Source organism: Callithrix jacchus, chromosome 11 (genome assembly GCF_049354715.1).
Source record: "Callithrix jacchus isolate 240 chromosome 11, calJac240_pri, whole genome shotgun sequence".
Classification (NCBI taxonomy): Eukaryota; Metazoa; Chordata; class Mammalia; order Primates; family Cebidae; genus Callithrix; species Callithrix jacchus.
This window is the reverse complement of record NC_133512.1, coordinates 32,874,713-32,898,864: the sequence shown is the minus strand read 5'-3', so window position 1 is coordinate 32,898,864 and position 24,152 is coordinate 32,874,713. Positions and strand designations below refer to the sequence as shown.

Below are 24,152 nucleotides of genomic sequence, written 5' to 3'. Positions count from 1 at the left end.
AATTGATTTGATTCAAAACAAAAAAAATGAAATTTAAAATATAGCATTTCTAAAACTTCAAGATTTGAAAAGATAAAAGTAACAAATGCTGAGACACCTCTTCCTTGACTTAAATCAGTTCATTAATTTTACTGCCACCCATCATCATATCTGCTTTGCAAAATTCACCAAAAATCCCAGGATAAACCCAGACAACCACAAATTTTGTCTTTTTGGCGCCATCTAGTGGCTAACTTCTATATTAATTTTTTTCCTAGCAACATCTAGTACTTGTTAATAAAGAAGTGATTGTTTCATTATTACTTCAATGCTGTAGTATTTATTTTTTATTTTTTGAGACAGAGTTTCACTCTTGTCACCCAGAATGGAGTGCAATGGCTCGACCTTGGCTCCCTGCAACCTCCGCCTCTTGGGTTCAAGTGATTCTCCTGCTTCAGCCTCCCCAGTAGCTGGGATTACAGGTGCCTGCCACTATGCCTGGATAATTTTTGTATTTTTCATAGAGACAGGCTTTCACCATGTTGGCCAGGCTGCTCTTGAACTCCTGACCTCAGGTGATCTACCCGGCCTCAGCCTCCCAAAGTGCTGGGATTCCAGGCGTGAGCCACTATGCCTGGCTGTGTTTTATTTTTCTCTAATAATAAAAATGTATGCTTTTGTAATGTACATGAAAACTACTTAAAAGTATAAAAATACTACACTTGAAAAGAATACCTTTAAGTGGTGAGTAAATTAACAAGTATGCCTCATGTAAAAAAATACTTAGGAAGTAATTTTATTAAGAGTTATTTGTGGATGAGAATAAAACCCTATATCATAATTAAATTCTGGTTGAAAATTTGTTGAGGGCCACCATGGCATTTTATATTGATATTTTAAGAAATGTAGCAGATTCTTACTAGATTGGGTAAGTAGGTCAAAGGCAGGGAAATGGACCAAGATAACTTTTAGGAATCCCTTTGAATTTTACTATTCATCAGCTCCTGTTTTTCTTCTTGGTTTCTTTAAATACTAAAAACTACTGGTTTGTTATTTATTTGCTTTTGTTTGTTTGGTCTTGATTTTTGGTATTAATTGTTTCTATTTTAAAAAAGGAATAATTTATTTCTCTAAAAGTCCCCATTTGGGGCTTTAAAAATGTCTCATATAACTCATTTCCATTTAAAATGTTATTTGATTTTATGTAAGAAAAAAAACTCAGACTTACAAAGAATCATTTCCATAGACATCACTCTTTTTGTTCTGGGTCAAATAATAAAATTGTTCAATAGGAACCTTTCTGAAAAGAAAGAAAAGATTAAATTAAACATGTTTTAAAATTAACATAGTATAATGGTGAGAGTAAAAGACAAATAGATTAACACAATATCCATGTATATGTAGAAATTCAATATATGAAAAGATGTCATTTTATTTCATTCATTATTTTTTAATAAACAGAGAGACAAGGTCTTGCTATGTTGCCCAGACTTGTCTTGAACTCCTAAGCTCAAGGATTCCTCCTGCCTTGGCCTCCCAAATTGCTGCAATTACAGGCATGAGGTACTGTGCCTGGTCAAAAAAGACATATTTTTCTTTTTAAATTTTTTAAATTAATTAATTATACAGTCTTGCTATGTTAGCCAGGCTTGTCTCCAACTCTTGGCCTCAAATGATTCTTCCACCTCAGCCCCCCCCAAAGTGCTGGGATTACAGGCATAAGGCACTATGCCTAGCCAGGATGTATTTTTTAACATAGAAAAAATTCAGGGCCGGGCACGGTGGCTCACATCTGTAATCCCAGCACTTTGGGAGGCTGAGGGGGGAAGATCACCTAAGGTCAGGAGTTCGAGACCAGCCTGGCCAACATGGTGAAACCCTGCCTCTACTAAAAAATACAAAAATTAGTCAAGCATGGTGGTGGGCGGCTGTAATCCCAGCTACTTGAAAGGCTGAGGCAGGAGAGTCTCTTGAACCCTGGGAGGCAGAGGTTGCAGTGAGGCGCAGATTGTGCCATTGCACTTTCCAGCCTGGGACACAAAAGTGAGACTGTCTCAAAAAAAGAAAAAAAAAAGAAAAAATTCAGTATTCATTTGAAAAATAATCCATCTCTATTTATACTATTCAGAAAGATAATTTCAGATGGATTTAAACACCTAAAGAATTTGGGGAAAAACCTATATAAAAATGGAAAGAAAATGTATAGGAATATGTTTTTTTCTTTGGTGGTAGGAAGAACCTTCAAAACAATAATTTTCTTTTAAAAGTCAAAAGCCTGAAAGAAAATCTGATCATAAAATTTAATTATAAGGCTGGGCACGATGGTTCATGCCTGTAATCTTAGCACTGTGGGAGGCCGAGGTGGGCAGATCACTTGAGGCCAGGAGTTGAAGACCAGCCTGGCCAAGATGGTGAAACCCCATCTTTACTAAAAATAGAAAAAGTTCGCTGGGCATGGTGGCACCTGTCTGTAATCCTAGCTACTTGGGAGGCTGAGGCATGAGAATCACTTGAACCTGGGAAGCAGATGTCGCGGTGAGCTGAGACTATGCCACCACTGCACTCCAACCTGGACAACAGAATGAAACTCCGTCTCAAAAAAAAAATTTTTTTTAATTAAAAATAAAACATGAAAATACCCAAAGTTAATTATAAGACAAAAGACATCATAAAAGTTCAAATAAAATAAAAATTAGAATAAATACTTGCAAATATAAATAAAGATAACACATAAAGAATTGTTTTCAGAACACAGAGAATCAACAAGAATCTATAAGATACAAAAGATAAAAACCGGGCAAAGAATAAACATAGAAAAGGAAATGTGAATGGCCTTACATAAAAGATAAGAAAAGTACTCAATCCAATAAGCAGATAAATGCATTCTCAGAACCACGATAACCTGTATACTCATTAGATGGGCAACAATTACACATTTTCATAATATAGATGGCCGAGAGTGTGAGAAAATGAATACTTTTAGACACTACCATGAGACTATAAACCATTTGGGCCACATGCACTGAGATTTAAAAAAAAATTCCCTATATTGTAACCCACTTAGGATTTGCCTTTTTATTTATTTATTGATTTATTTATTTAGAGACAGTGTCTTGCTCAGTCGCCCAGGCTGGAGTGCAATGGCACAATCTTGGCTCAATGCAACCTCTGCCTCCCGGGTTCAAGTGATTCTCCTGCCTCAGGCTCCTGAATAGCTGGGACTACAGGCACCCGCTATCATGTCTGGCTAATTTTTGTATTTTTGTAGAGATGGAATTTCACCATGTTGACCAGGCTGGTCTCAGACTGCTGACTGCAGGAGATCTGCCTGCCTCAGTCTCCCAAAGTGCTGGGATTACAGGTGTGAGCCACCACCCCTAGCTGAATTTTCCTCTTAGAAATCTTTGAGCATGATCTCAAGAAGTCCTGTACAAGGATGCCTATTAAAGTATGGTTAATGTAAAAAGAAAGAGCGAAAAGAAACAATACGTGATGGCTAAATATAATGCACTCATATTGTAGAATACTGGGAGAAATGAAAAAGAATGATGCATATCTGTTTATCTACATTTACAGACATGTGACTATTTCTAGATTATAGAGAAAAAAAACCAAATTGTCTAATACCATGTGTCAAGTGATTCCACACATATATTAAATAACACCGTATATTTTCAATGGGTGCATGTGTAATAGTGTAAGTGTATAACAAAAGGCATAGAAGGAGACACCAAAGTGGTAACAGTGGTTTCTTCTAGGAAGGAGAGTAGGACTGTGGGGTAATGGTCAGAAAATGGACCTTATCTGTAACCTTGTTTTTTTTTTTTTTGAGACTGAGTCTTGCTTTGTTGCCAGGCGCCAGGCTGGAGTGCAGTGGCGCCAGCTCGGCTAACTGCAACCTCTGCCTCCTGGGTTTGAGCAATGCTCTTGCCTCAGCCTCCCAAGTAGCTGGGACTACAGGCACGCGCCACCCACGCCCAGCGAGTTTTTGTATTTTTTAGTAGACATGGGGTTTCACCATATCGGCCAGGATGGTCTTGATTTCTTGACTTCATGATCAGCCCGCCTCAGCCTCCCAAAGTGCTGGGATTACAAGCGTGAGCCAGTGCGCCTGGCATCTGTAACCTTTTTATGTTTGCTGTGCTCACCTGTGACTTGTGGCTGCCCAATATCTTTTGAACATGGAGTCTGCACACACACACACACACACACACACACACTTATGGAGTCTTGCTCTGTCGCCCAGGCTGGAGTCCAGTGGAGCAATCTCAGCTCATTGTAACCTCTGCCTCCCAGGTTCAAGCAATCCTCCCGCCTCAGCCTCATGAGCAGCTGGGATTACAAGTGCCCACCACCATGCCCGGCTAATTTTTTTTTGTATTTTTGGTAAAGACAGGGTTTCACCATGTTGGCCAGGTTGGTCTAGAACTCCTAACCTCAGGTGATTCACCTGCCTTGGCCTCCCAAAGTGTTGAGATTACTGCTGTGGGCCACTGTGCCTGGCCCCAGCCTACATTTTTATAGTGCGTGTACTGTGAATCTCATCTACCCAATGTGGATTCCAAGAAACTTGCTTTTTCCAGGCCCTGGAGTGTGAGGTTTATTTGTACCCCACAAGAATGCTCACCTAGAGAACCCCAGCATTGAGGATATTCTCAATAATCAGGTAGACACAGTGACTTGCTCTATGCATGTCAGGTTTTTCCCAGTCACCCAGTGCTTGTTCAGCGACTTTATAACAAAGTGATCATGGTGGCGGCACAGAAATGGTCACATATAGATTCAGCAACATGAAGTTCCCTGACTAAGACTCACCTGGATATTGGCACATTTGAGTTTGCCAGCAGAAGTGGCCAATCCTAAGCACTTGATAGGGTGACCTGTCTCTGGATGTACTAGTTAGCCATCTGGTGGGAGGATGATTACATCAAACCCCTTCCATCACACTTCTTCAAAATAGGGATTTCCCTTTCCTTCTCACCATGCTTCTGCCAGTAACATCAACAGTAAACTTACTAAATGTCCCATTCGTTGCCATGCCACCTTAAACAACATTACTTTTGACTAAGGAACTCAATTTACTACAAAAGACATTGAGCAATGGTTGGTTGAATTAAAATGATTCACCATATTTATAGAATGTTATATTTCCCCATACTTATGGAGCATTAGAATGGCCTACTGAATATTCAATTATGGCTGAGTGTTGTCCTAAAGAGTATGGGACATGCTCTGAACCAGTGACCAATAAATAGGTTCCCCCTTAGCCAGAATGCATAGTCTGAAAACCAAAGGGTGGAAGTGGGAGTGGTGCTTCTTACTGTTACACTTATGGTTCCACTTGAGAAAATGTTACTCCCTCCCTAGCCACCCTGAGCTTTGGTGGTTTAGAGGTCAAGGGAGAAGCGCTTCCATCAGGGGATAAAACAATGGTCCCAATTGCACTGGAAGCTGAATTGATGATGATGTGGTAAATTTGGGCTAGGATGACTGATCCTGAATATCAAGGGTCAGAGGATATTATACAACGATGGGGGAAAGGAGTATTTCTGGAACCTGGGGAACCTTTTAATACCTAGTATTGTCTTCAGCAGCGAAGTTAATGAAATACTACAGCAGCATTATACAGGCAGAACCACAAAGAGCTAAGATCTCTCAAAACATAATTTTGCGTTGTTCTATCAAGTAATGTACTCCTACCAGCTCAAGTACTGGCCAAGGGCAAGGGAACTTGGAACAGGTAGTGGAGGAAGGAAATTATGATTATTATTTATAAAAGCATTTTTTAATTTCAATAGTTTTTGGGGAACAGGTGGTGTTTTGTTACATGAATAACTTCTATAGTGGTGATTTCTGAGATTTTGGTATAACAATAACCCAAGCAGTGTACACTGTACCCAGTGTGTAGTCTTTTATCCCTCACCCCTCTCCCACCCTTTTTCCATGAGTCCCCAGAGTCCATTGTATCATTCTTATGTCTGTGTTCTTATAGTCTGGCTCCAACTTATAGGTGAGAACATACAATGTCTGGTTTTCCATTCCTGAGTTACTTCACTTAGAATAATGGTTTCCAACTCCATCCAGGTTGCTGTGAATGCCATTATTTCATTTCTTTTTATGGCTGAGTAGTATTCCATGGTATGGTATATCTACACCACATTTGCTCCATCCACTCATTGGCTGATGGGCACTTGGGCTGGTTTTATATTTTTGCAATTGCATATTATGCTGCTATAAACATGTGTGTACAAATGTCTTTTTCATATAATGACTTCTTTATGGAGGAAGGAAATTATAACACCAATGATAGCCTCATGACCAGGTGCAGGAATGAGACTACAGTCACTTCTCATATTTTCTGCCTTGCTGTGTCTTACATATTTTTATATATTTTCTTTTTTTCTCTCCATTTTCCTTATTATTTCATATAGGATACATTGGTGATGGTTAACTTCATTGAAGAGCATAGGTACTGAATATTGGGACAAGATTGCAACTGAACTAGACAGGAGCGAGTGCTTGGAGTTGGATGCAGCAAAGTTGGAAACTGCTTTCTTTGGGCCTCTGCTTTTGGGGAGGTGAGTGTATTTTCTTTTTTTTTTTTTTTTTAAGATGGGTTTCACCATGATGGCCAGGCTGGTCTTGAACTCCTGACCTCAGGTGATCCACCCACCTCGGCCTCCCAAAGTGCTAGGATTACAGGCGTGAGCCACCGCGCCCAGCCATGTATTTTCATTTGTACGAAAATTGTTGCAGTTTCTTACACTGTAGCAATGGTTCTCCAACTTTGCTGCATGTTGGAATTACCTGAAGTAGTTTGTTAAAAATGCAGATTCTGTTTCAGTAAATCTGGGGTGGAGGCTGAGATGTAGCACTTATCATTTCCTAGGTGATGCTGATGCTGCTGGCCCAGGAGCCACGTGTCAAATAGAAAAGCATGTTATTGTTGCTGCTGTTGTTTAGAGTGACAGTCCAATGGCACTCATGACTACCATCTTTACAATACGCTCTCTACATTTTGCTAGTTTTCCACATTTGGAACACCCCATTTCCCAGCCTTCTTAGCAGCCAGGGTGCAAATGTGTCCTAAGTTCTGCCAAGCATCCACTTCTGCACTAGACTTTGATTTGACTGTGAGGAGCCTGAGAACACCAGCTTCATGAGGGGCATTTAGACTGCCAGTAACGTGGCAGTAGAGGTATCCAGTTAAGAGGCACTTCCTCCCTGATAAGGCCAGTCCCGGGAGTGAGTCTGGCCACTATTCCTGGATGCCAAGCAATGAGCCTGTTTCTCTAGGCACCCCGCAGTTCTGTGAGCTAATCTGATATCCTCTCATAATCCTGTTCTTAAACTAGCCAGGGGGAATTCTGTTTGAAACACAAAAATCTTAACACATACAAATAACTGTGTACTTAAGTTTAAAAAGAACAAAAGTAGTTTTATGGAACAAATGAACTTTAAAAAAAGCAAATCATTTAATTTAAATGAGATTTTCATAAAGCACTTAGCACAATGTGTGGCATATGGTGGTACTTGATAAATGCTGTTGTTTTAAAAGGAGATTGTTTTATTATTTTTATGGAAATGACACACCCTCACGAAAATTTGAGTAATTATAGAAAAATATACCCAAATACCACCTTGTAGAACATGATTCTAGATATCTTTGCCTAAAAATAGACGTAAGAAAGTAATAATAAAGAGATGGATGGCTGTAATCAGAACTAAAATTGCAAGAATAGGATCATAGTTAATGCTATTTTTAAAATAAAATTTAAAAATTAATTTTATTAGCATTTAATAAATGAAAAAGAAAAAGTAAAACCAAAGGAATTCCTGAAACAGAGATAAATACCTTTTTACTACACAGACCTTTCTGGTCTATAGAAAATTAAGAGGTATGCCAAATATAACTGGCATTCTAAGTGGAACAAGTATTTTCTCTCTCCCTGTCCCATTCTGTAAGAGATCATGCACAAATCTCATTTTGAGGAAGACTGCCCTTAAGAAACAATTCTTGCCAGGCGCGGTGGCTCACGCCTATAATCCCAGCACTTTGAGAGGCCAAGGCAGGTGGATCACCAGGTCAAGAGATCAAGACCATCCTAGCCAACATGGTGAAACCCTGTCTCTACTAAAAATACAAAAATGAGCTGGGTGTGGTAGGCACACGCCGGTAGTCCCAGCTACTAGGGAGGCTGAGGCAGGAGAATCACCTGAACCCAGGAGGTGGAGGTTGCAGTGAGCCTAGACAGTGCTACTGCATTCTAGCCTGGTGACAGAGCAAGACTCCATCTCAAAAAAAAAAGTCTTTGGCTTTCTTTTTACACACTATAAATCTTTATGAATACTTCCAATTCTTATAAAATATTGCACACTTTTTAATATTTAAATTTTGGGAGGGCAATAGCTATAAACTCTATACAGAGCTATCTCCCTAGTCTCTAGAACAATGCTTCCTATACTTTAATTACTGAGCAGATAAATGAATAAACAGATGCATAAATAAAATGAACAGATGAAAAGAACTTGGGTGTTGGAGTCAATAAATCTGGACCCAAACCCCTATTCCATAACTTTATAATTGTCTGACCCAAGGAAAGGTACTGAATCTCTTGGGTCGGTTTATTCATTGTAAAACAAGGATGGCAATATCTGCCTCACAAAGACATTACAGTTCCATGAGAGTGTGAGCTTAAAGAAGTCTGTTGAGTGAATGAATTAGTGTGAGGTCCTCACTATCTATAATGTGTGTTGATGTCTGAATCTAATTGGCCTGTGACTATCAGGCCTTTTTATTTATCTGGTTTTTATTGCTTTTCTGCAGCTTTGATAAGGTCATCCGTGGCACATGTCCCTGTTGTTAATGTTTCTCTCTCTAGCTGTGGCTTGTCTTTCCTAATTTATTTCTTTTACCTGCTTTAGAACAAAAAACCAGTTAACTAGAGTGTTCATAAACCAGATAATCAGGACTGTTAGATAAAGCAGGAGGAAGTAGGCTCTGTGCCAAGGTATGATAGACTCTGCTCTCAGTAAATGTCTTAATCCTTAGGAAATATTTATTTTTTGGTTTATAAAATGTAATTTTATTGTATGTTACTCTGCTGTTACATAGGGCATAACATTTTCACAAGGCTTTTTTTGGACTATGGTCGATGATTAGCAACACATGATAGTGGTCCAACTCTCTAAATAACAATCACTAGACGAGCTGGACACCCTCTCACATGTGCACAAATCTGCATGAAAAAGTACTAAAGTTTTAACTTGGACTTGTGTACTTAATTTCCCCTTTTTAGTGTATTAAGAAATGACATGCACGTTAATTTGCCAAAAGCAATGTTTGTATTCTGGCAGCAACATGCTTCTATTTACATAGTAAAGTGAATATCATATAAATAACTCCTATATCATATAAATAGAAGTTCACAAAAACTTCTATTTACATAGTAAAGTGAATATCAGGACTTACAAAGACAGGAGGTATACATGAATTTTTATTGGGAATGGAGGTTGTCAACTTAAACAGCAGCAAATAAAGAGTGAATAAGGAAACTTCCTGTTGCCACAGATATACATGACCTCCTTATGTGACACAGGAGGCATTTCAATTTGTTACCTCTAGGCAGAGATGGCAAGCGCTTTTCCATTCAGTCTAATACTTCTAGATTCCTACTAAAAAGGAATGCATTAAGAGCATGGAAAAGCAGCTTATCTAAAGGAAACCCCTGAAGAGCAAGGGAGGGAATGTAGAAATTAAGAAATTATGTGGAACACTCTTCAAATTTTAATTAACTACATTTTCATATCTTCACCGTAGTACAAAACACAGTCCCTTGCTGAACTGGTTCAGATTTATATGAAATGAAGCTATTAATCCTCTTCTACAGCGGTAACTGCACACCAGGAAGGCCAAGACAAACAAATCAAGGAATGAAGTTTTCCCAAAGCTGCAGTGTGAAAAGACTATAAACAGTTGATTCCATACACATGAATGGTTTCTTTGCTATAGGAAATCCAAGTGGAATAAGGAATGGAGATGTGTAAAAAGGTTTCTTGAAGGAAAGAGGAAGACACCCCGTATGGATTTAGTTTCCAGCTCCTTCTGCTGCATCACATTCTTCTCCTGCACTGTCTGATGTCCAAAGTGTTAGGTTGTCTCTAAGCAACCACATGATTAGAGTGCTGTCTTTGTAGGTGTCTTCATTCAATGTATCAAGTTCAGTAATGGCCTCATCAAAAGCCGTCTTAGCCAGCGTGTAGGCAAGCTCTGGATTATTAAGAGTCTCATAGTAAAATACAGAGAAGTTAAGAGCAAGCCCCAGGTGGATTGGGTGTTGGGTTGCATCTCTCTTGCATATATCAAATGTCTCTTGCTAAGCTCCTTGGGAATTATCTATGGTTTATTTTTGATCATCACCACATGCAACTTCAGCAAGGTACCGGACCGGAAGTAATCACCCTTCATTTTCAGAAAGAAGACCTTACTCTCTGGATTAGTTGCCTTGGCTATTAAGTATTTATCCAACAATTCCAGGAGGCCTCCACTTTCTCCATAGTCCTTAATCAGCTGCAACTTCTTGTCAGAGGTGCAGATCTTCTGCTCAATGCTCAAAATGACCCTCCAGGCGGCCCTGCAGCCCCTAATCACATTCTTGTAGGCCAGGCAGAGCAGGTTAGCGGGGTGGGGGAGGACGAAGAGTGAGGGCAAGCACACACTCCGAGTGGGAGGAGCCTTCAGAGCCTCATGTCTCTGTGGCTGTGACATGAGTCCCATCACTTATATCTGCTTTTGACTTTAGGAAATATTTAATATGACATTCGCTACTCAGATATTTTGTTTGTTTGTTTCTGTTGAATTTTAATGTGTTTTGAAGAGTTGCTGAGTGACTTTAAGATTTATAAACTATTACTGAAAGATTTTAACACTCGAAAACAATGCCCAGCAGATTCTAGTGACTATTAAAAAGACTGATAAACAAATTACAAATCAAAAGTTCCAAAAACCAAGAGCATCTATACAAATTAGGCCAGGTCTTTGCTCAAACAAAAATATTTAAAATTCAACTGTTCTCTTTCTTTCTATCTCAAGAACACTCCCATTTAGTTTTTAGATAAGATATGGTAAGTGAAGGAATTAAATGAATCAAAATTTCTGATCACAATATTTTAACATCACTAAGGACAGCAAAAACCATTTATAAACACAGGCTTTTTACTATTTCCCAATTAGAAGTTAGTTTTTAATTCTGTCTTTTCATAAATAGTAAAAGAAACAAGTTTAAAAACAGATTTAAGCAAACAAAGGACTCACACCAGAAATAAATAAAAATGGATAATAAAGACCTTTATGTGAATCGTGCAGAAAGTTTATTTACCTTGGCCAGGTTTCTCCACCAAATCCATAATGCTGATGTCCTTTGCCCATGACACGAGGAGGCTCACACTTTGGCCTGTGATCCTCAGGGAGTGAAATCGGTATTATCCCACCATATTCTCTTTCAGCTCCCCAAGGAAGCCTACATTGTTGAAGTGACTCCCTTAATTCCTGATACCTGTTAAAAAAGAGAGACTTTAAACAGCTTCAGCAACACAATGGATTCACAATTGCATAAAATTCCTACTGCTTCATAAGTATTTTCAGATTAAATCTTCAGAACACAGAATTTTCAGTGTCAGGTAGAGTATGATACTGGTTATTTAGGCATCATGGAACTGCTGAAAGAATGAGGTTAAATTTCTCAGGACTTACAGATTATCCTTTTTATGGTCATGAATTGTAGTGTGTTTATTTTTGATCTTTTTAACTTAAAAAAATTTATTTTTTTGAGACAGGGTCTTACTCTGTTGCTCAGGCTGGAGTGCAGTGGCATGATCCTGGCTCACTGCAGCCTCTGCCTCCTGGGTTCAAGCAATTCTCCCACTTACAGGTGAGTGCCACCACGCCCAGAGAATTTTTGAATTTTTAGTAGACACGGGGTCTCACCATGTTGGCCAGGCTGGTCTTGAATTCCTGACTTTACGATCCATCCCCCTTGGCCTCCCAAAGTGGTTGAGATTACAGGCATGAGCCCACCATGCCTGGCCATGTGTTTATTTTTATAAATATCTTTATTGAGATTTCATTCACATGCCACAGAATTCATCCATTTAAAGTGTACAATTCAGGCCAGGTGCAGTGGCTCATACCTGTAATCCAGCACTTGGGAGGCCAAGGCAGGAGGACTGCTTGAACTCAGGAGTTCAAGACCAGTTTGGGCAACATAGCAAGACCCTGTCTCTATTTTATACATTTATAATTAATTTAAAAATAATTAACTATAAATCATAATATATTATATTAATTTTATTAATTATATTAATAAAAAATTTAATTGTATTTTAAATTTAAAATATTTTAAATAAAAAATTTTATATTAATTATATTAATACAATTTTATTAATTATGCCATATTATAAATTTATAATTAATTTAAAAATAATTATAAATTATATTAACATAACATATAAATTTTAAAATAATTAATCAATGGCTTTAAAGCTTATTTACAGTTACATGTGAGCATCCCCATAGTCAACTTTACAACATTTTCATCATTTCAAAACAACCCTGTATTCTTAAGCCATCATCCCCTATATTCCCCACCCTTACCCTATCCCTCAGCAACTATTATACTAATCTACTTTCTGTAGATTTGCCTATTTTGGACATTTCCTGTAAATAGAATATAAAATATGTGGCCTTTTGTGATGGGTTTCTTTGACTTGGCATAATGTTTTCAAGGTTCATCCATTTTGTAGTACATGTCCATACTTTATTCCATTTATGTATGTATGTATTTATTTGAGATGGAGTTTTGCTCCAGTTGCCCAGGCTGGAGTGCAATAGCATCCAGCCTCCGCCTCACTGCAGCCTCCGCCTCATGGGTTGCAAGTGATTCTCCTGCCTCAGCCTCCTGAGTAGCTGGGATTACAGGTGCCTGACACCATGCCTGGCTAATTTTTTGCATTTTTAGTAGAGACAGGGTTTTGCCATGTTGGACAGTCTGGTCTCGAACTCCTGACCTCAGGTGATCCCCCTGCCCCTGCCTCGGCTTCCCAAAGTGCTGGGATTACATGCATGAGCCACTGTGCCTAGCCTTTCCTTTTAGTGGCTATCTAATATTCTACCATATAGATATATCACATTTTGTTTCACCATTCATCAGTTGATGGATATTTGGGTTGTTCACAAGACCTTTTAGCTCTTGTGAACAATGCTGCTATGAATATTCATGTTCAAGTTTTTGTTTGAATACCTGTTTTTAATTATTTGGGGAATTAAATTAGAAGTGGATCATATGGTAATTCTGTTTGTTGAGGAACTGCCAAACTGTTTTCTACAGTAGCTGCTCCATTTTAGATTCCTACTAGTATTGTATGAGGGTTCCAGTATCTCCACATGTTTACCAATGCTTGTTATTTTCTGTAAAATTTTTTTAAAAAAATTATTGCCATTCTAGTGGTCATGAAGTGGTACCTAATTAGACTTTTTTTTTTAAAAGATGGGGTTTCACCATGTTGGCCAGGCTGGTCTCGAACTCCTGACCTCAAGTGATCCACCCACCTCGGCCTCCCAAAGTGCTGGGATTACAGGCGTGAGCCACCACGTCTGGCCCCTAATTACGGTTTTGATTTGCATTTCCCCAATGACTAATAACGGTGAGCATTTTTTTCCATGTTCCTATTGGCAATATCTTTGTTGGAGAAATATATATTCAGATCCTTTGCAATTTTTGTTATTTGTCTTATTTTTGAGTTATAAGAGTTCTTGGCCAGGCGCGGTGGCTCATGCCTGTAATCCCAGCACTTTGGGAGGCTGAGGCGGGTGGATCACGAGGTCAAGAGATTGAGACCATCCTGGCCAACATGGTGAAATCCCATCTCTACTAAAAAACACAAAAATTAGCTGGGCGTGGTGGCACACGCCTGTAGTTCCAGCTGCTTGGAAGGCTGAGGCAGGAGAATTGCTTAAACTCAGGAGGTGGAGGTTGCAGTGAGCCAAGCTCGAGCCACTGCACTCCAGCCTGGAGCTTGGCAACAGAGCAAGACTCTGTCTCAAAAAAAAAAAAAAAGCTTGTATCCTAGATACAAGCCCCTAGATACAGGTATAACAGGCAAATATTTTCTCCTATTCTGTGCATTTTCTTTTTACATACTTGACAGTGTCCTTGAAAGCAAAAAAGTTTTTTAATCTTGACGAAGTTCACTTGATCTGTTTTTCCTTATTTTGCTTATGCTTTTGGAGTCATATCTAAGAACACAGTTCCAAATCCAAGACCATGAAGATTTGCTGTTATGTTTTCTTCTAAGTATTTTACAGTTTAGCCCTTATGCTTAGGTGTTTGATTCAAGAGGAGTTAATTTTTGGATACAATATGGGATAAGGGATCTCATGCATTTATTCTTTTGCATGTGGATATCCAGTTGTCCTAGCTCTATTTGTTGAAGTCCTTCTTCCTCATTAAATGGTCTTAGCTACAGATTAACTTTGGATTTTCAAAAATGAAGAATATTGTAAAGGAATATTTCTAATCTTGCACAGGAGCGACTTGCTCCTAAGTTTTATCTAGAACTAGTATAACAGTTGTTCTCAAAGAATGGTCCCTAGACTAGTAGCATAAGCAACTCCTAAGAGCTCCTTAGAAATGCAAATTCTCAGGCTCCGTCTCAGGACCTAAGAATCAGAATCTCTGGGGAAGGGGTCCAATAATGTTTTAAGAAGCCCTCAGTAGGCCGGGCGTGGTGGCTCACACCTGTAATCCAAGCACTTTAGAGACCAAGGTGGGTGGATCACCTGAGGTCGGGAGTTCAAGACCAGCCTGATCAACATGTGAAACTCCACCTTTAAAAAAAAAAAAGAAGCCCTCCGGGTGATTCTTGTGCATGCTAAAGTTTTAGAAGCATTATCCTTTTCAAGTTACCTTCCATGGTCATCATGTCTCCAAGTTCCACCCCTTACAACAGTAGTATGCAGAGGACTGGAGATATGGGGGTTTCCTAAATTGGTTGGTAGGGCTTATCTAATCTTGAAACTGGTAGCTCAGATGATTTTATCTGCTTTTTCTTAACAAAGGAGTGAAGGGCAGGGACTCTATTGGTTCACTATTGTAACCATGCTTTACTCCATTGCCTGGCACACAGTGCCTGGCACACAGGAAGCACCCAATGAATACTATTGAATAAATGGGTCAGGCCAAAGAGATGGATTTGTTTCCTATACTGCTTTCTGTGAAGGAATGAAATCTTCTGGTTAGGGAGACAGCCTCAAAAAAAACACCCACAAACGTATCTCGCAAAAGTTCTGCTTCCTAATTAGGAAGGATTTAATGACTTTCAGTTTCCAATAATGGTAGCCTAGGTTATTTGGGCCAAACTTTCCACTGAAAACAACTAAAAATACTGTGAGGAGAAAAAAGAAATCGTAAAAACTAGTTTTTTGACAAGTCAGAAAGGGATGAATGCTACAAAGAGGAGAAATAGGAACCCAGTGAAGTAAACAAGCATGGAAGCCACCTTTGCCTTAGGGCAGGGCCAATCCCGGCAAATTTACATTTTTGTTTTAAGGGCCTTGAAAGGTGAGGGATATGGAAACTAGCCAAGTGAAGATCTAAAAAATCATCTACACAAGAAGCTGGAACCCTAAAACGCTTACCCTCTCATGTTCAAGGTGAGTCGGAAGTTAAGCAGCTCTCTTGTGGCACCAGTTTGCATTTACCCTAAACTTGCACTTGGATTTAAGTGGTCCTGGATTGGTATTACAGTATATATTGCTCTAAGGCGCTTTGCAGGACAAACAAATCCTTTCAGGAGGAAGGATTCTTAGGGGAATCACAAGATGAGTTCTAAAGGATGAGTAGGAGTTATTTAGAGGAAAGAGAGGAAATACTGAGGCATACAAGGGAATAACAAGTAGAAAGGCCTAGAGTTTAGTAAAGTTATTGATTTGAAAATTCCTGACAGTGTTGGCTCCAGTCTAAAATCTCTCTTAGGGAAGAAATTACTTTTGTTTTGTAAAATATTTTGCTAAGCCACTTGGTGTAGACAGAGACTCTGAAAGTACGGGTGTTGCTAGGAGCTCAAGCAAGCTCAGACTGATTAAACTGCTCTGCAGTGGGAGAAAATTGTTTGTTTGCTCTTGAAAGAGGGAGAGGAGAGGAAAGGAGAGTAAGGGAAGAGGGCGAAGAGAGGAGCCAGCAGGATGGTGAGGCTGCAGGGGACTGCAGTGGTTGAAAACCCAGTGAGAAACCCTTGGTGACAGCTGGTTAAAGACTTTTTTTTCTTTTTGAGATGGAGTCTCTGTTGCCCAGGCTGAGGTGCAATGGCACAATCTGGGCTCACTGCAACCTACACCTCCCAGGTTCAAGTGATGCTCCCAGCTCAGCCTCTGGAGTAGCTGGGACTACAGGCACGTGCCATCATGCCCAGCTAATTTTTATATTTTAGGTAGAGACGGCGCTTCACCATGTTGGCCAGGCTGGTCTCGAACTCTTGACCTTGTGATCTGCCTGCCTTGGCCTCCCAGAGTAGTGCTGGGATTACATGCATGAGCCACCATGCCCGGCCTAAAGACCTTTTAAGAATGTGGAAGTTATGGCTAATAACGTGTTTTGGTTACATGTAGCATGGCATGGTGTGACTCTCCCCTCCTGAACCCCAACAGTTCAGTAACATTTACCAGGCTCACAAATGCTCTGCATGGACAAGGTCTTTAGAGGAAAATGAGGGATGACTGAGTTTCACATCTGGGTCAGTGTGTCGTTTTAAGTGGAACCAGGAACCAAAAGTCAGAAGTAACCATGAGATTTTCAAATGCTATCCCTATCCTTGTCCTGGGAACTTGGATAAATTTGGAGGAACTCCACAAGGCATGGAGGAAAGATTTGAGTAGAACTTACCCAGATCTTAGGGGCTAAGAAAACAGAGTTGAATTTTGAACTATATTAGAAGAGTTAACATAGAATTCCAGAAGTTGGGGCATGTAGAGAAGGGCCATGGTGAGAGGTGGAGCATGAGAGGAAAACAAGGACAGTATCCTGTGGGGCCTTCTAAACCCTCTGGACTATAGTGCGAGAATAGTGGGAGCCAGTCAGAAACATGGGGGAGGGGAGGGGGGTGGGGCAGGGTTGGGGGAGGAGGGTGGAAGGGAGGGGAAGAAAGGAGAAAAAGGGAGGAACAGAGAGAGACGGAGTGGGGAGAGAGAGAAAGAGAAGGGAAGAAATGTAGATAGACAGGGAGAGAGAAGGGGAGACAGGAAGAGAGAGGGAAAGAGAAAGAGAGGTACAAACTATGGAGCTACTTTTTTCTCTTTATCAGTACAGTGCTTGGCTTAACCGAACCCCGCCCCACCCCACCCATAATTATTATTGAATAGAAGGAAGAAGCAACACTTGGGACTGTCTTATAAGTGGAATGTATTACCTTGTGAAGTCACTACACTGAGGATTGGCAAAGCATGGCCCATGGGTCAAATCCAACTCCCTGCCTGTTTTTGTAAATAAAAGTCTATTGGAATACAGCTATGACCATTCATTTATGGAGTGTCTACAGTCTATGGCTGCTATTGCCCCACAATGGCAGAGTTGAATAGTTGGACAGAGACCGTAAAGCCTAAAATATTTAAAATATTTACCATCTGGTTCTTTACAGAAAAAGTTTGCTAACCCCAAACTAGCTAGTCAAGGAGAGTCCTGGCCCACTGATTTGGTATGCTGCAGAAGGGATGCTGGCATTCAGCTCTCGGACCTGTATGTCCTCCCTAGCTCTCTGACAATGATCAACAGACATGGTTTGAGGGGTGGGGGAGCATGGTAAGTGAAAAATATTTAAGTGGATTTGATTAATGACAACCTAAGCTTTAATATCTAAGTTTGTAAAAGTTACATTCAAAACCTAAATGAGTCGATTTCTCAGCATCTGACCCCCATATATTACACTGTCCCAGGAAGATGAGCCGGTAGAAAAAGTTAATCAATCATTTGGTATGGCATCCACCTAAAGCTGGAAAGTTGCAGGAAATCATTTTAAATAAAAGACAATGCATAAATAAGTCATATTTCTCTCTTACTTTAGGGTATCATGTCTCCCTCCCCTTAGCCTTAATACAGAATTGTAGAGAAGGAACCAAATTAAAATAAAAATAGAATTTTAGGATGTAATAATTTTAGGATTTCATTATAGGTTCCCATTTGTTTCTGGATTCACTTCGTTGCTTTCTGATCTTAAACATTTTTTAAAAAATGATAGTTATCTGCCAACTAAAAATGAGGGTTATGTTTTAATAATTTTAATGAAACCTTAAACCTCTTTTTCCCTTTCCCTCTCGCTTTCTCCCTGTCTTTGTCTCCCCGTCTGTCTCTCTCCCTGTCTCCCTTTCTCTCTCTCCCTCTTTCCCTCCCTTTCTCCTCCTCCCTTCCAGTTTTTCACACCTCCCTGTCCCTCTCTCTCCCTTTCTGCTAGCCCAGTAGTTCTGAACGTAAATAAAATATATCTTCATAAGAAAATAATTATCAAATTATTAATGTTACCATCTCTAGCAATAGGAAATTATTTACTTATTTCTGAAAAAGATAGATTCCCTGTAGATGAACCAATATTTCATTTTAAAGTCACTGTACAAGATTTTTGTATATCAAATCCCAAATTCACTAATTTAGCCAGTAATTACTGGGAGACATGATTAAAGAAAAGCTTGAAATAAACATAACCCTCATTTTTAGTTGGCAGATAACTATTATTTAAAAAAAATGTTTTAAGAGTCAGAAAGCAGCCAAGTGATTCTAGAAACAAATGGGAACTAAGAACTAATAATGAAATTCTATAATGAAATCCTAAGCAATTCTCAAGGTACTTCCTTAATGGATATGTTTGTTTGTCCTGTGAGCTAAGAAAACTTGCTAGAAGTATGGAGAAGTCAGCTGAATGAAAAAGGGGATAGGAATCTTGATGATTTTGAGTTACTGTTCCTGCCACAGTTAAATTCTCAAGAGAAAAAATGAAAACAAAATACTACCTGTTTATTTACTTAATTTCTTTTTTCTGAGATGGAGTTTCACTCTTGTCACCAGGCTGGAGTGCAATGGCACGATCTCGGCTCACCGCCACCTCAGCCTCCCAGGTTCAAGTGATTCTCCTGCCTCAGCCTCCCCAGTAGCTGGGATTACAGGCATCCGCTACCACGCCCAGCTAATTTTTGTATTTTTAGTGGAGACAGGGTTTGGCCATGTAGGCCAGGCTGGTCTCGAAACCCCTGACCTCAAGTGATCCACCTGCCTCGGCCTATTTACTTAATATTTTTAACAGAGATAAAGTGAGTTTATATAAAATCATAGCTAGTATAATTGTTTCATAAAGTAATGAAAGCATAACAACTAACGTGCTCTTGGTCATCAGAGAAGCCACAACCACAGTCCTTGTTTTCTTACATTTTCAGCACTGCCAGCCCAGTAGTTTTCAATGTAAGCTGAAAACCTAAAAAATGCATATTCTCTTGCCCTGACTCAGACCTGAGGAGTCAGAAAGTCCATAGAGGAAGCCTAGGAATCTGTGTTTCTAGAAAGCTCCTCAGGTGATTTTGAAGTACCCTATCTGTAGACCAGTCCTGGGTAACAGTGGAGCTAGACCACGTTACCTATTGTTATACTGTTTTATTTTGTTTTGATTTTTAAAAAATTATTTTTATTTTTAAAGACGGGGTTTTACCACGTTGGTCAGGCTAGTCTTGAACTCCCAACCTCAGGTGATCTGCCCGCCTTGGCCTCCAAAGTGCTTGGGTTACAGGCGTGAGCCACCATGCCCGGCCTTGTTTTGATTTTTGAGACAATGTCTCGCTCTGTTGCTCCGTCTGGAGTGCAGTGGTGTGATCTTGGCTCACTGCAACCTCTGCCTCTGGGCTCAAGTGATCCTCCCACCTCAGCCTCCCAACCAGCTGGGATGACAGGTGTGAGCCAACACACAGGCTAATTTTTGTATTTGCCTCACCTATTGTGAAAAGAAAAAAAAAGTAGGCTGATGTGAGGAAATCATTTTGCGTCACTGTTAGAACCAAGTGAGTGCCATGATGGCTGCATCTAGGTTGTAGGTACAGCCTACATGATCTAAGTTGTACCTAGATACATCACGATATTTAAAAAGTGTATCCCTTTAAATACATCCTTGTTTAGAAAATTAAGCTGCTGAGCGCAAATATATGCTAGGGCTCACATTCATCCTTACCATTAAGAAGGTAATCCCTAAAAACCAGGGGCTTTCTGTTTTGTATTGTTTTGTTTTGCTGTTGAAATACCTTGTGATTTGAATTGGGAGCTATGGACCCTACACCTGGTCTGAAGAAGTGAGCCTCAGCAATGACAGAAGAGAAGTACCACCAGTATCCTGATGACACCATCCGGAGAAGCTCCATTACTAACATTGAGAGTAAAGAGACTCTTCTGTAAGCTGTCGGGCTGCTTTTTTAAGAAGGGGTTAAGAGGAGGGGTTCTGAGAATACATGATCATCCTGGTTTTTTCAATGTGGGGATTGTGAAAGGAAAGAATTCACGTGAAATAAAAGGGAAAGCAAGTTTTAGTTATTAGGAGCCAGGAACATGGTTGTACCAGATAGAGCTTCGAATAATACCTTATTGTAGTTTATAGTTGACCATACAGCATGTTGAATTTTATAGCGTGTTAACAAAAAATGTACTTGGTTAGTGAGCCAATCACTAACCAACTACAGGATCGTTTAGGTAGAGAGGATCAAAAGCTGAAAAACAAACTAAAGCATTTTCGGTGAAAACGCTTTGACAGTGCTTTTTGATGGTGCAGTCAGATATGGCAGCCCTAAATTCTTAGATTCCTTAGGCTGAATATAAAACCTTACATTGCTGTTTCTGAGCCAGGGACAACTGCCAGATCTCATACAATCTGCTAAGGGTTTCATTTGACTCTTGGAAACTCTGCCTAATGTGAAAGCCCTTGGAGTTAAACAGGAATTCAGGGCTGAAAACCACTCTGGTGAATCAGGTCAATGGTAGAGGAGTATGGGCAGCAAGGACTGACCCAGAAGTGACAAGAGCTCTCTTCCCCCAATATAAGAATATTTCTTTTAATTAAGTGAAAATAGCAATTGATTTTAAAAATGCTGAATACGATCTTTACATTTAAAAATATTGGAAAGGACACATACTGAGATGTTAACATAGTAGTTTTTATCTCCGGATAAAGGAAGTACAGAGGGTTTCGTTCCTGTGCTTCATTTGCATAATTTTTCTGTTGGAAAAACAAAGAATTTGTTTTCCTTACAGATTTCTACATTATAAGTGTGTTAGTTTTATAATTAAGGAAAAATCATTCTTTTTCTTTTCTTTTTTTTTTCTTCTTGAGACAGAGTCTCACTCTTTCACCCAGGCTGGAGTGCAGTGACCTGATCTCAGCTCACTGCAACCTCTGCCTCCCAGGTTCAAGTGATTCTTCTGCATCAGCCTCCCGAGTAGCTGGGATTACAGACTGCTGCCAATATGCCTGGCTAATTTTTGTATTTTTAGTGGAGATGGCTTTCACCATTTTGGCCAGGCTGCTCTTGAACTCCTGACCATCTGCGTTGGCCTCCCAAAGTACTGGGATTACAGGCATGAGCCACCGCATTCGGCCCATTCTTTTTCTTTAATATAAAGGGCATGTTTATAAACTGGAAAAGATCTGTGAAAGCCTGATCAGGATGGTGAAAATCTAAGTGCAAGAAGGAAAAGGAGCAGAATCTGTGATCAGTGTTGAGTATGGCAAACAGAATGCTCAGAGGGGCCAAGAGAATCTTCAGATCTTGAAGGGTTGCTAGCATGGGAAGGATGAATTATGATTTTGCATAGCTTCAGAGGGAGGAACCAGAATCAGCAGGCAGAAATTATAAGGAAAAAAAACTGTTCTCATTATAAAGAAAATTATCTAACAATCAGGAGCATTCAAAAATGGAATAGACTGCCTGGTGTCGAAGTGCTGTCCTTTTTGGTGTTTAAACTGAGTCTGGGTGACTTCCTGTCTGGTTTCCTAAAGAACTCTTAAATGAGAGACTTGACCAAGTGAACTTAAAAAAACACAAAACACACAAGTAGACAACCACACAGGCTATTTTTTCACTGGCCAGGTGTTTTGAGGTGTTTTTTCCCTTTTTCTTTCCTCAAAATGATTCAAGTAAATACAATACAGGAAGTGCTGGCACTAGGATCTTGGCAAATTACTTGTCTGTTATCTGTTATTTCAAATGCAAAATGCAGGTAACAATAGCATTTATCTTATAAGGTTCTCATGAGAATTAAAATAATTACTATATACAAAGCATCTGGTAGAGTGCTAACGCACAGTAATCACTAGATATGTTAGATGCAATTTTTTTCATTGTAATTTTTTTAAAAAAACTTTCATTCTAGGTTCAGGGGTACATATGCAGGTTTGTTATACAGGTAGATTGCATGTTGCAGGGGTTTGGTGTACAGATCATTTTGTCACCCAGGTGATAAGCATAGCACCCAAGAGGTAGTTTTCTGATCCTTGCTTTCCTCCTTCTCTCTACCTTCAAGTAGGCCTTGATGTCTGTTATTCCCTTCTTTGTCTCCCTATGTACTCAATGTTTAGCTCCCACATATAAGTGAGAACATGTGATATTTGGTTTTCTGTTCCTGTGTTAGTTTGCTTAGAATAATGGCCTCCAGCTCTATCCATGTTGCTGCAAAAGACATGATCTCATGTTTTATGGCTGCATAGTATTCCATCGTATATATGTACCATGTTTTCTATATCCAGTCAACCACTGATGGGCATTTAGGCTGATTCCATATCTTTGCTGATGAACAGACCTGTGCATGTATCTTTTTATATGTAGAATACTTATATTCCTTTGGTAGAACAACTTATAAGAACAACTGAGAATCCAATAATGGGATTGCTAGGTCACATGGTAATTCTGTTCGGAGTTGAGAAATCACTAAACTGCTTTCCACAATTCAAATCATAATGGTATAATTAATGTGTTACAGGGAATTTGGTAAAGCAAAAATTTAGACAACTATAAGCAGCAAATTCTGGGAGTATTTTTGGGCAGATGGCAGAAGGGCATGTTAGGAAACCAATATAGTACTCTCTTTATAAAATAAAAAGTCTTTGATTAAAACAGATTAATTCCCCAATGAAGGAACAGACTATTCTAAAATTTTACAATGTAGTGGATGAATTTGATGTCTTCATAGTACACAGCCACTTACTTCTCAGGTTCCTTACAGACACTCGAAGGTTTAGTTAATTGCCACGTTTGCCTTCACTGTGATGTGATAAACAGAAGCACTTTGGCAGGCTGAGGTGGGTGGATCATTTGAGGTCAGGAATTCGAGACCAGCCTGGCCAACATGGTGAAACCCCGTCTCTACTAAAAATACAAAAATATTAGCTGGGCACAGTGGCGCATGCCTGTAATCCCAGCTACTCGGAAGGGTGAGGCAGGAGAATCACTAGAACTTGGAAGCGGAGGTTGCAGTGAGCCGAGATCGCGCCATTGCACTCCAGCCTGGGCGACAGCAAGACTATGTCTCAAAAACAAACGAACAAACAACAGAAGAGCCCCAGAAAATAAATGTTTTTCCTCTCATAATAAAATACACTAATACATTAAAACTGCTTTTTCTTGTTTGCTTTTTCTAGTTTTTGTTTTACCTGTCCTCTGAGGCAGTTGGGCGAATAGCCATTTGGAGGGGGGTGTGCAACTCATTAGAGTAAAAGGTGTTGGACAGTATGTCAGCGCCTTCCAGCTCCCTGCAACAGTAGGGCCTGCCGTGAATGACCTCCATGCTTCTTGGCTAAAAAGGCACAACCTAGAAAAGAAATGGAGGGCATATTTGGCTTATCGAGTTAAGGCAGGCAGAAAACACATTTTGCGCTGCTAAATTGTTCAATCTAAAGCTGCACAGAAATCACGGGCTTCCCTCCTCACTTAAAGCCGTCAAATCAGTAGTAAACAGAGACCTAAATAAATTCTATGGAAATACATTTCAACAGAAACAAATCCACAAAGTGGAAGGTGTCTCCAAGTAGTCACCAGAATGACCACCATCCAGCAGGTTCGTACCAGTCCGCTTTGTGGACATCAACTGAAATTTAATTCAGTTGAT

The 24,152-nt window shown here is 39.7% G+C and overlaps 1 protein-coding gene, 1 long non-coding RNA gene and 1 pseudogene across 7 annotated transcripts in view; 1 reads left to right on the top strand and 2 right to left on the bottom strand.

Annotated features, from left to right (window-relative positions):
- LOC118143656 (uncharacterized) overlaps nucleotides 1–7,801 on the top strand; it is a 46,050-nt gene extending 38,249 nt beyond the window's left edge. For all 3 annotated transcript variants that reach the window (XR_004727931.3, XR_004727932.3, XR_013523916.1), the window contains exon 4: nucleotides 6,411–7,801. This is a non-coding gene — a long non-coding RNA (uncharacterized LOC118143656). The remainder of the gene's footprint in view (nucleotides 1–6,410) is intronic.
- Nucleotides 1–24,152, bottom strand: part of SPMIP4 (sperm microtubule inner protein 4) — a 55,199-nt gene that overhangs the window by 30,300 nt on the left and 747 nt on the right. For 2 of the 4 annotated variants that reach the window (XM_035253600.3, XM_035253601.3), the window contains exons 2-4: nucleotides 23,698–23,855; nucleotides 11,358–11,534; nucleotides 1,208–1,279 (exon numbers count right to left, since the gene is read on the bottom strand). In XM_035253600.3, coding sequence (XP_035109491.2) covers nucleotides 1,208–1,279; nucleotides 11,358–11,534; nucleotides 23,698–23,831 — 383 coding nt within the window. In that variant the 5' untranslated portion in view covers nucleotides 23,832–23,855. Of the gene's footprint in view, nucleotides 1–1,207; nucleotides 1,280–11,357; nucleotides 11,535–19,719; nucleotides 19,999–23,697; nucleotides 23,856–24,152 lie in introns of those variants that run through there. The other 2 variants (XM_078342537.1, XM_035253602.3) reach the window with 2 other exon arrangements.
- Nucleotides 9,038–11,351, bottom strand: LOC103789351 (14-3-3 protein theta pseudogene; annotated as a pseudogene).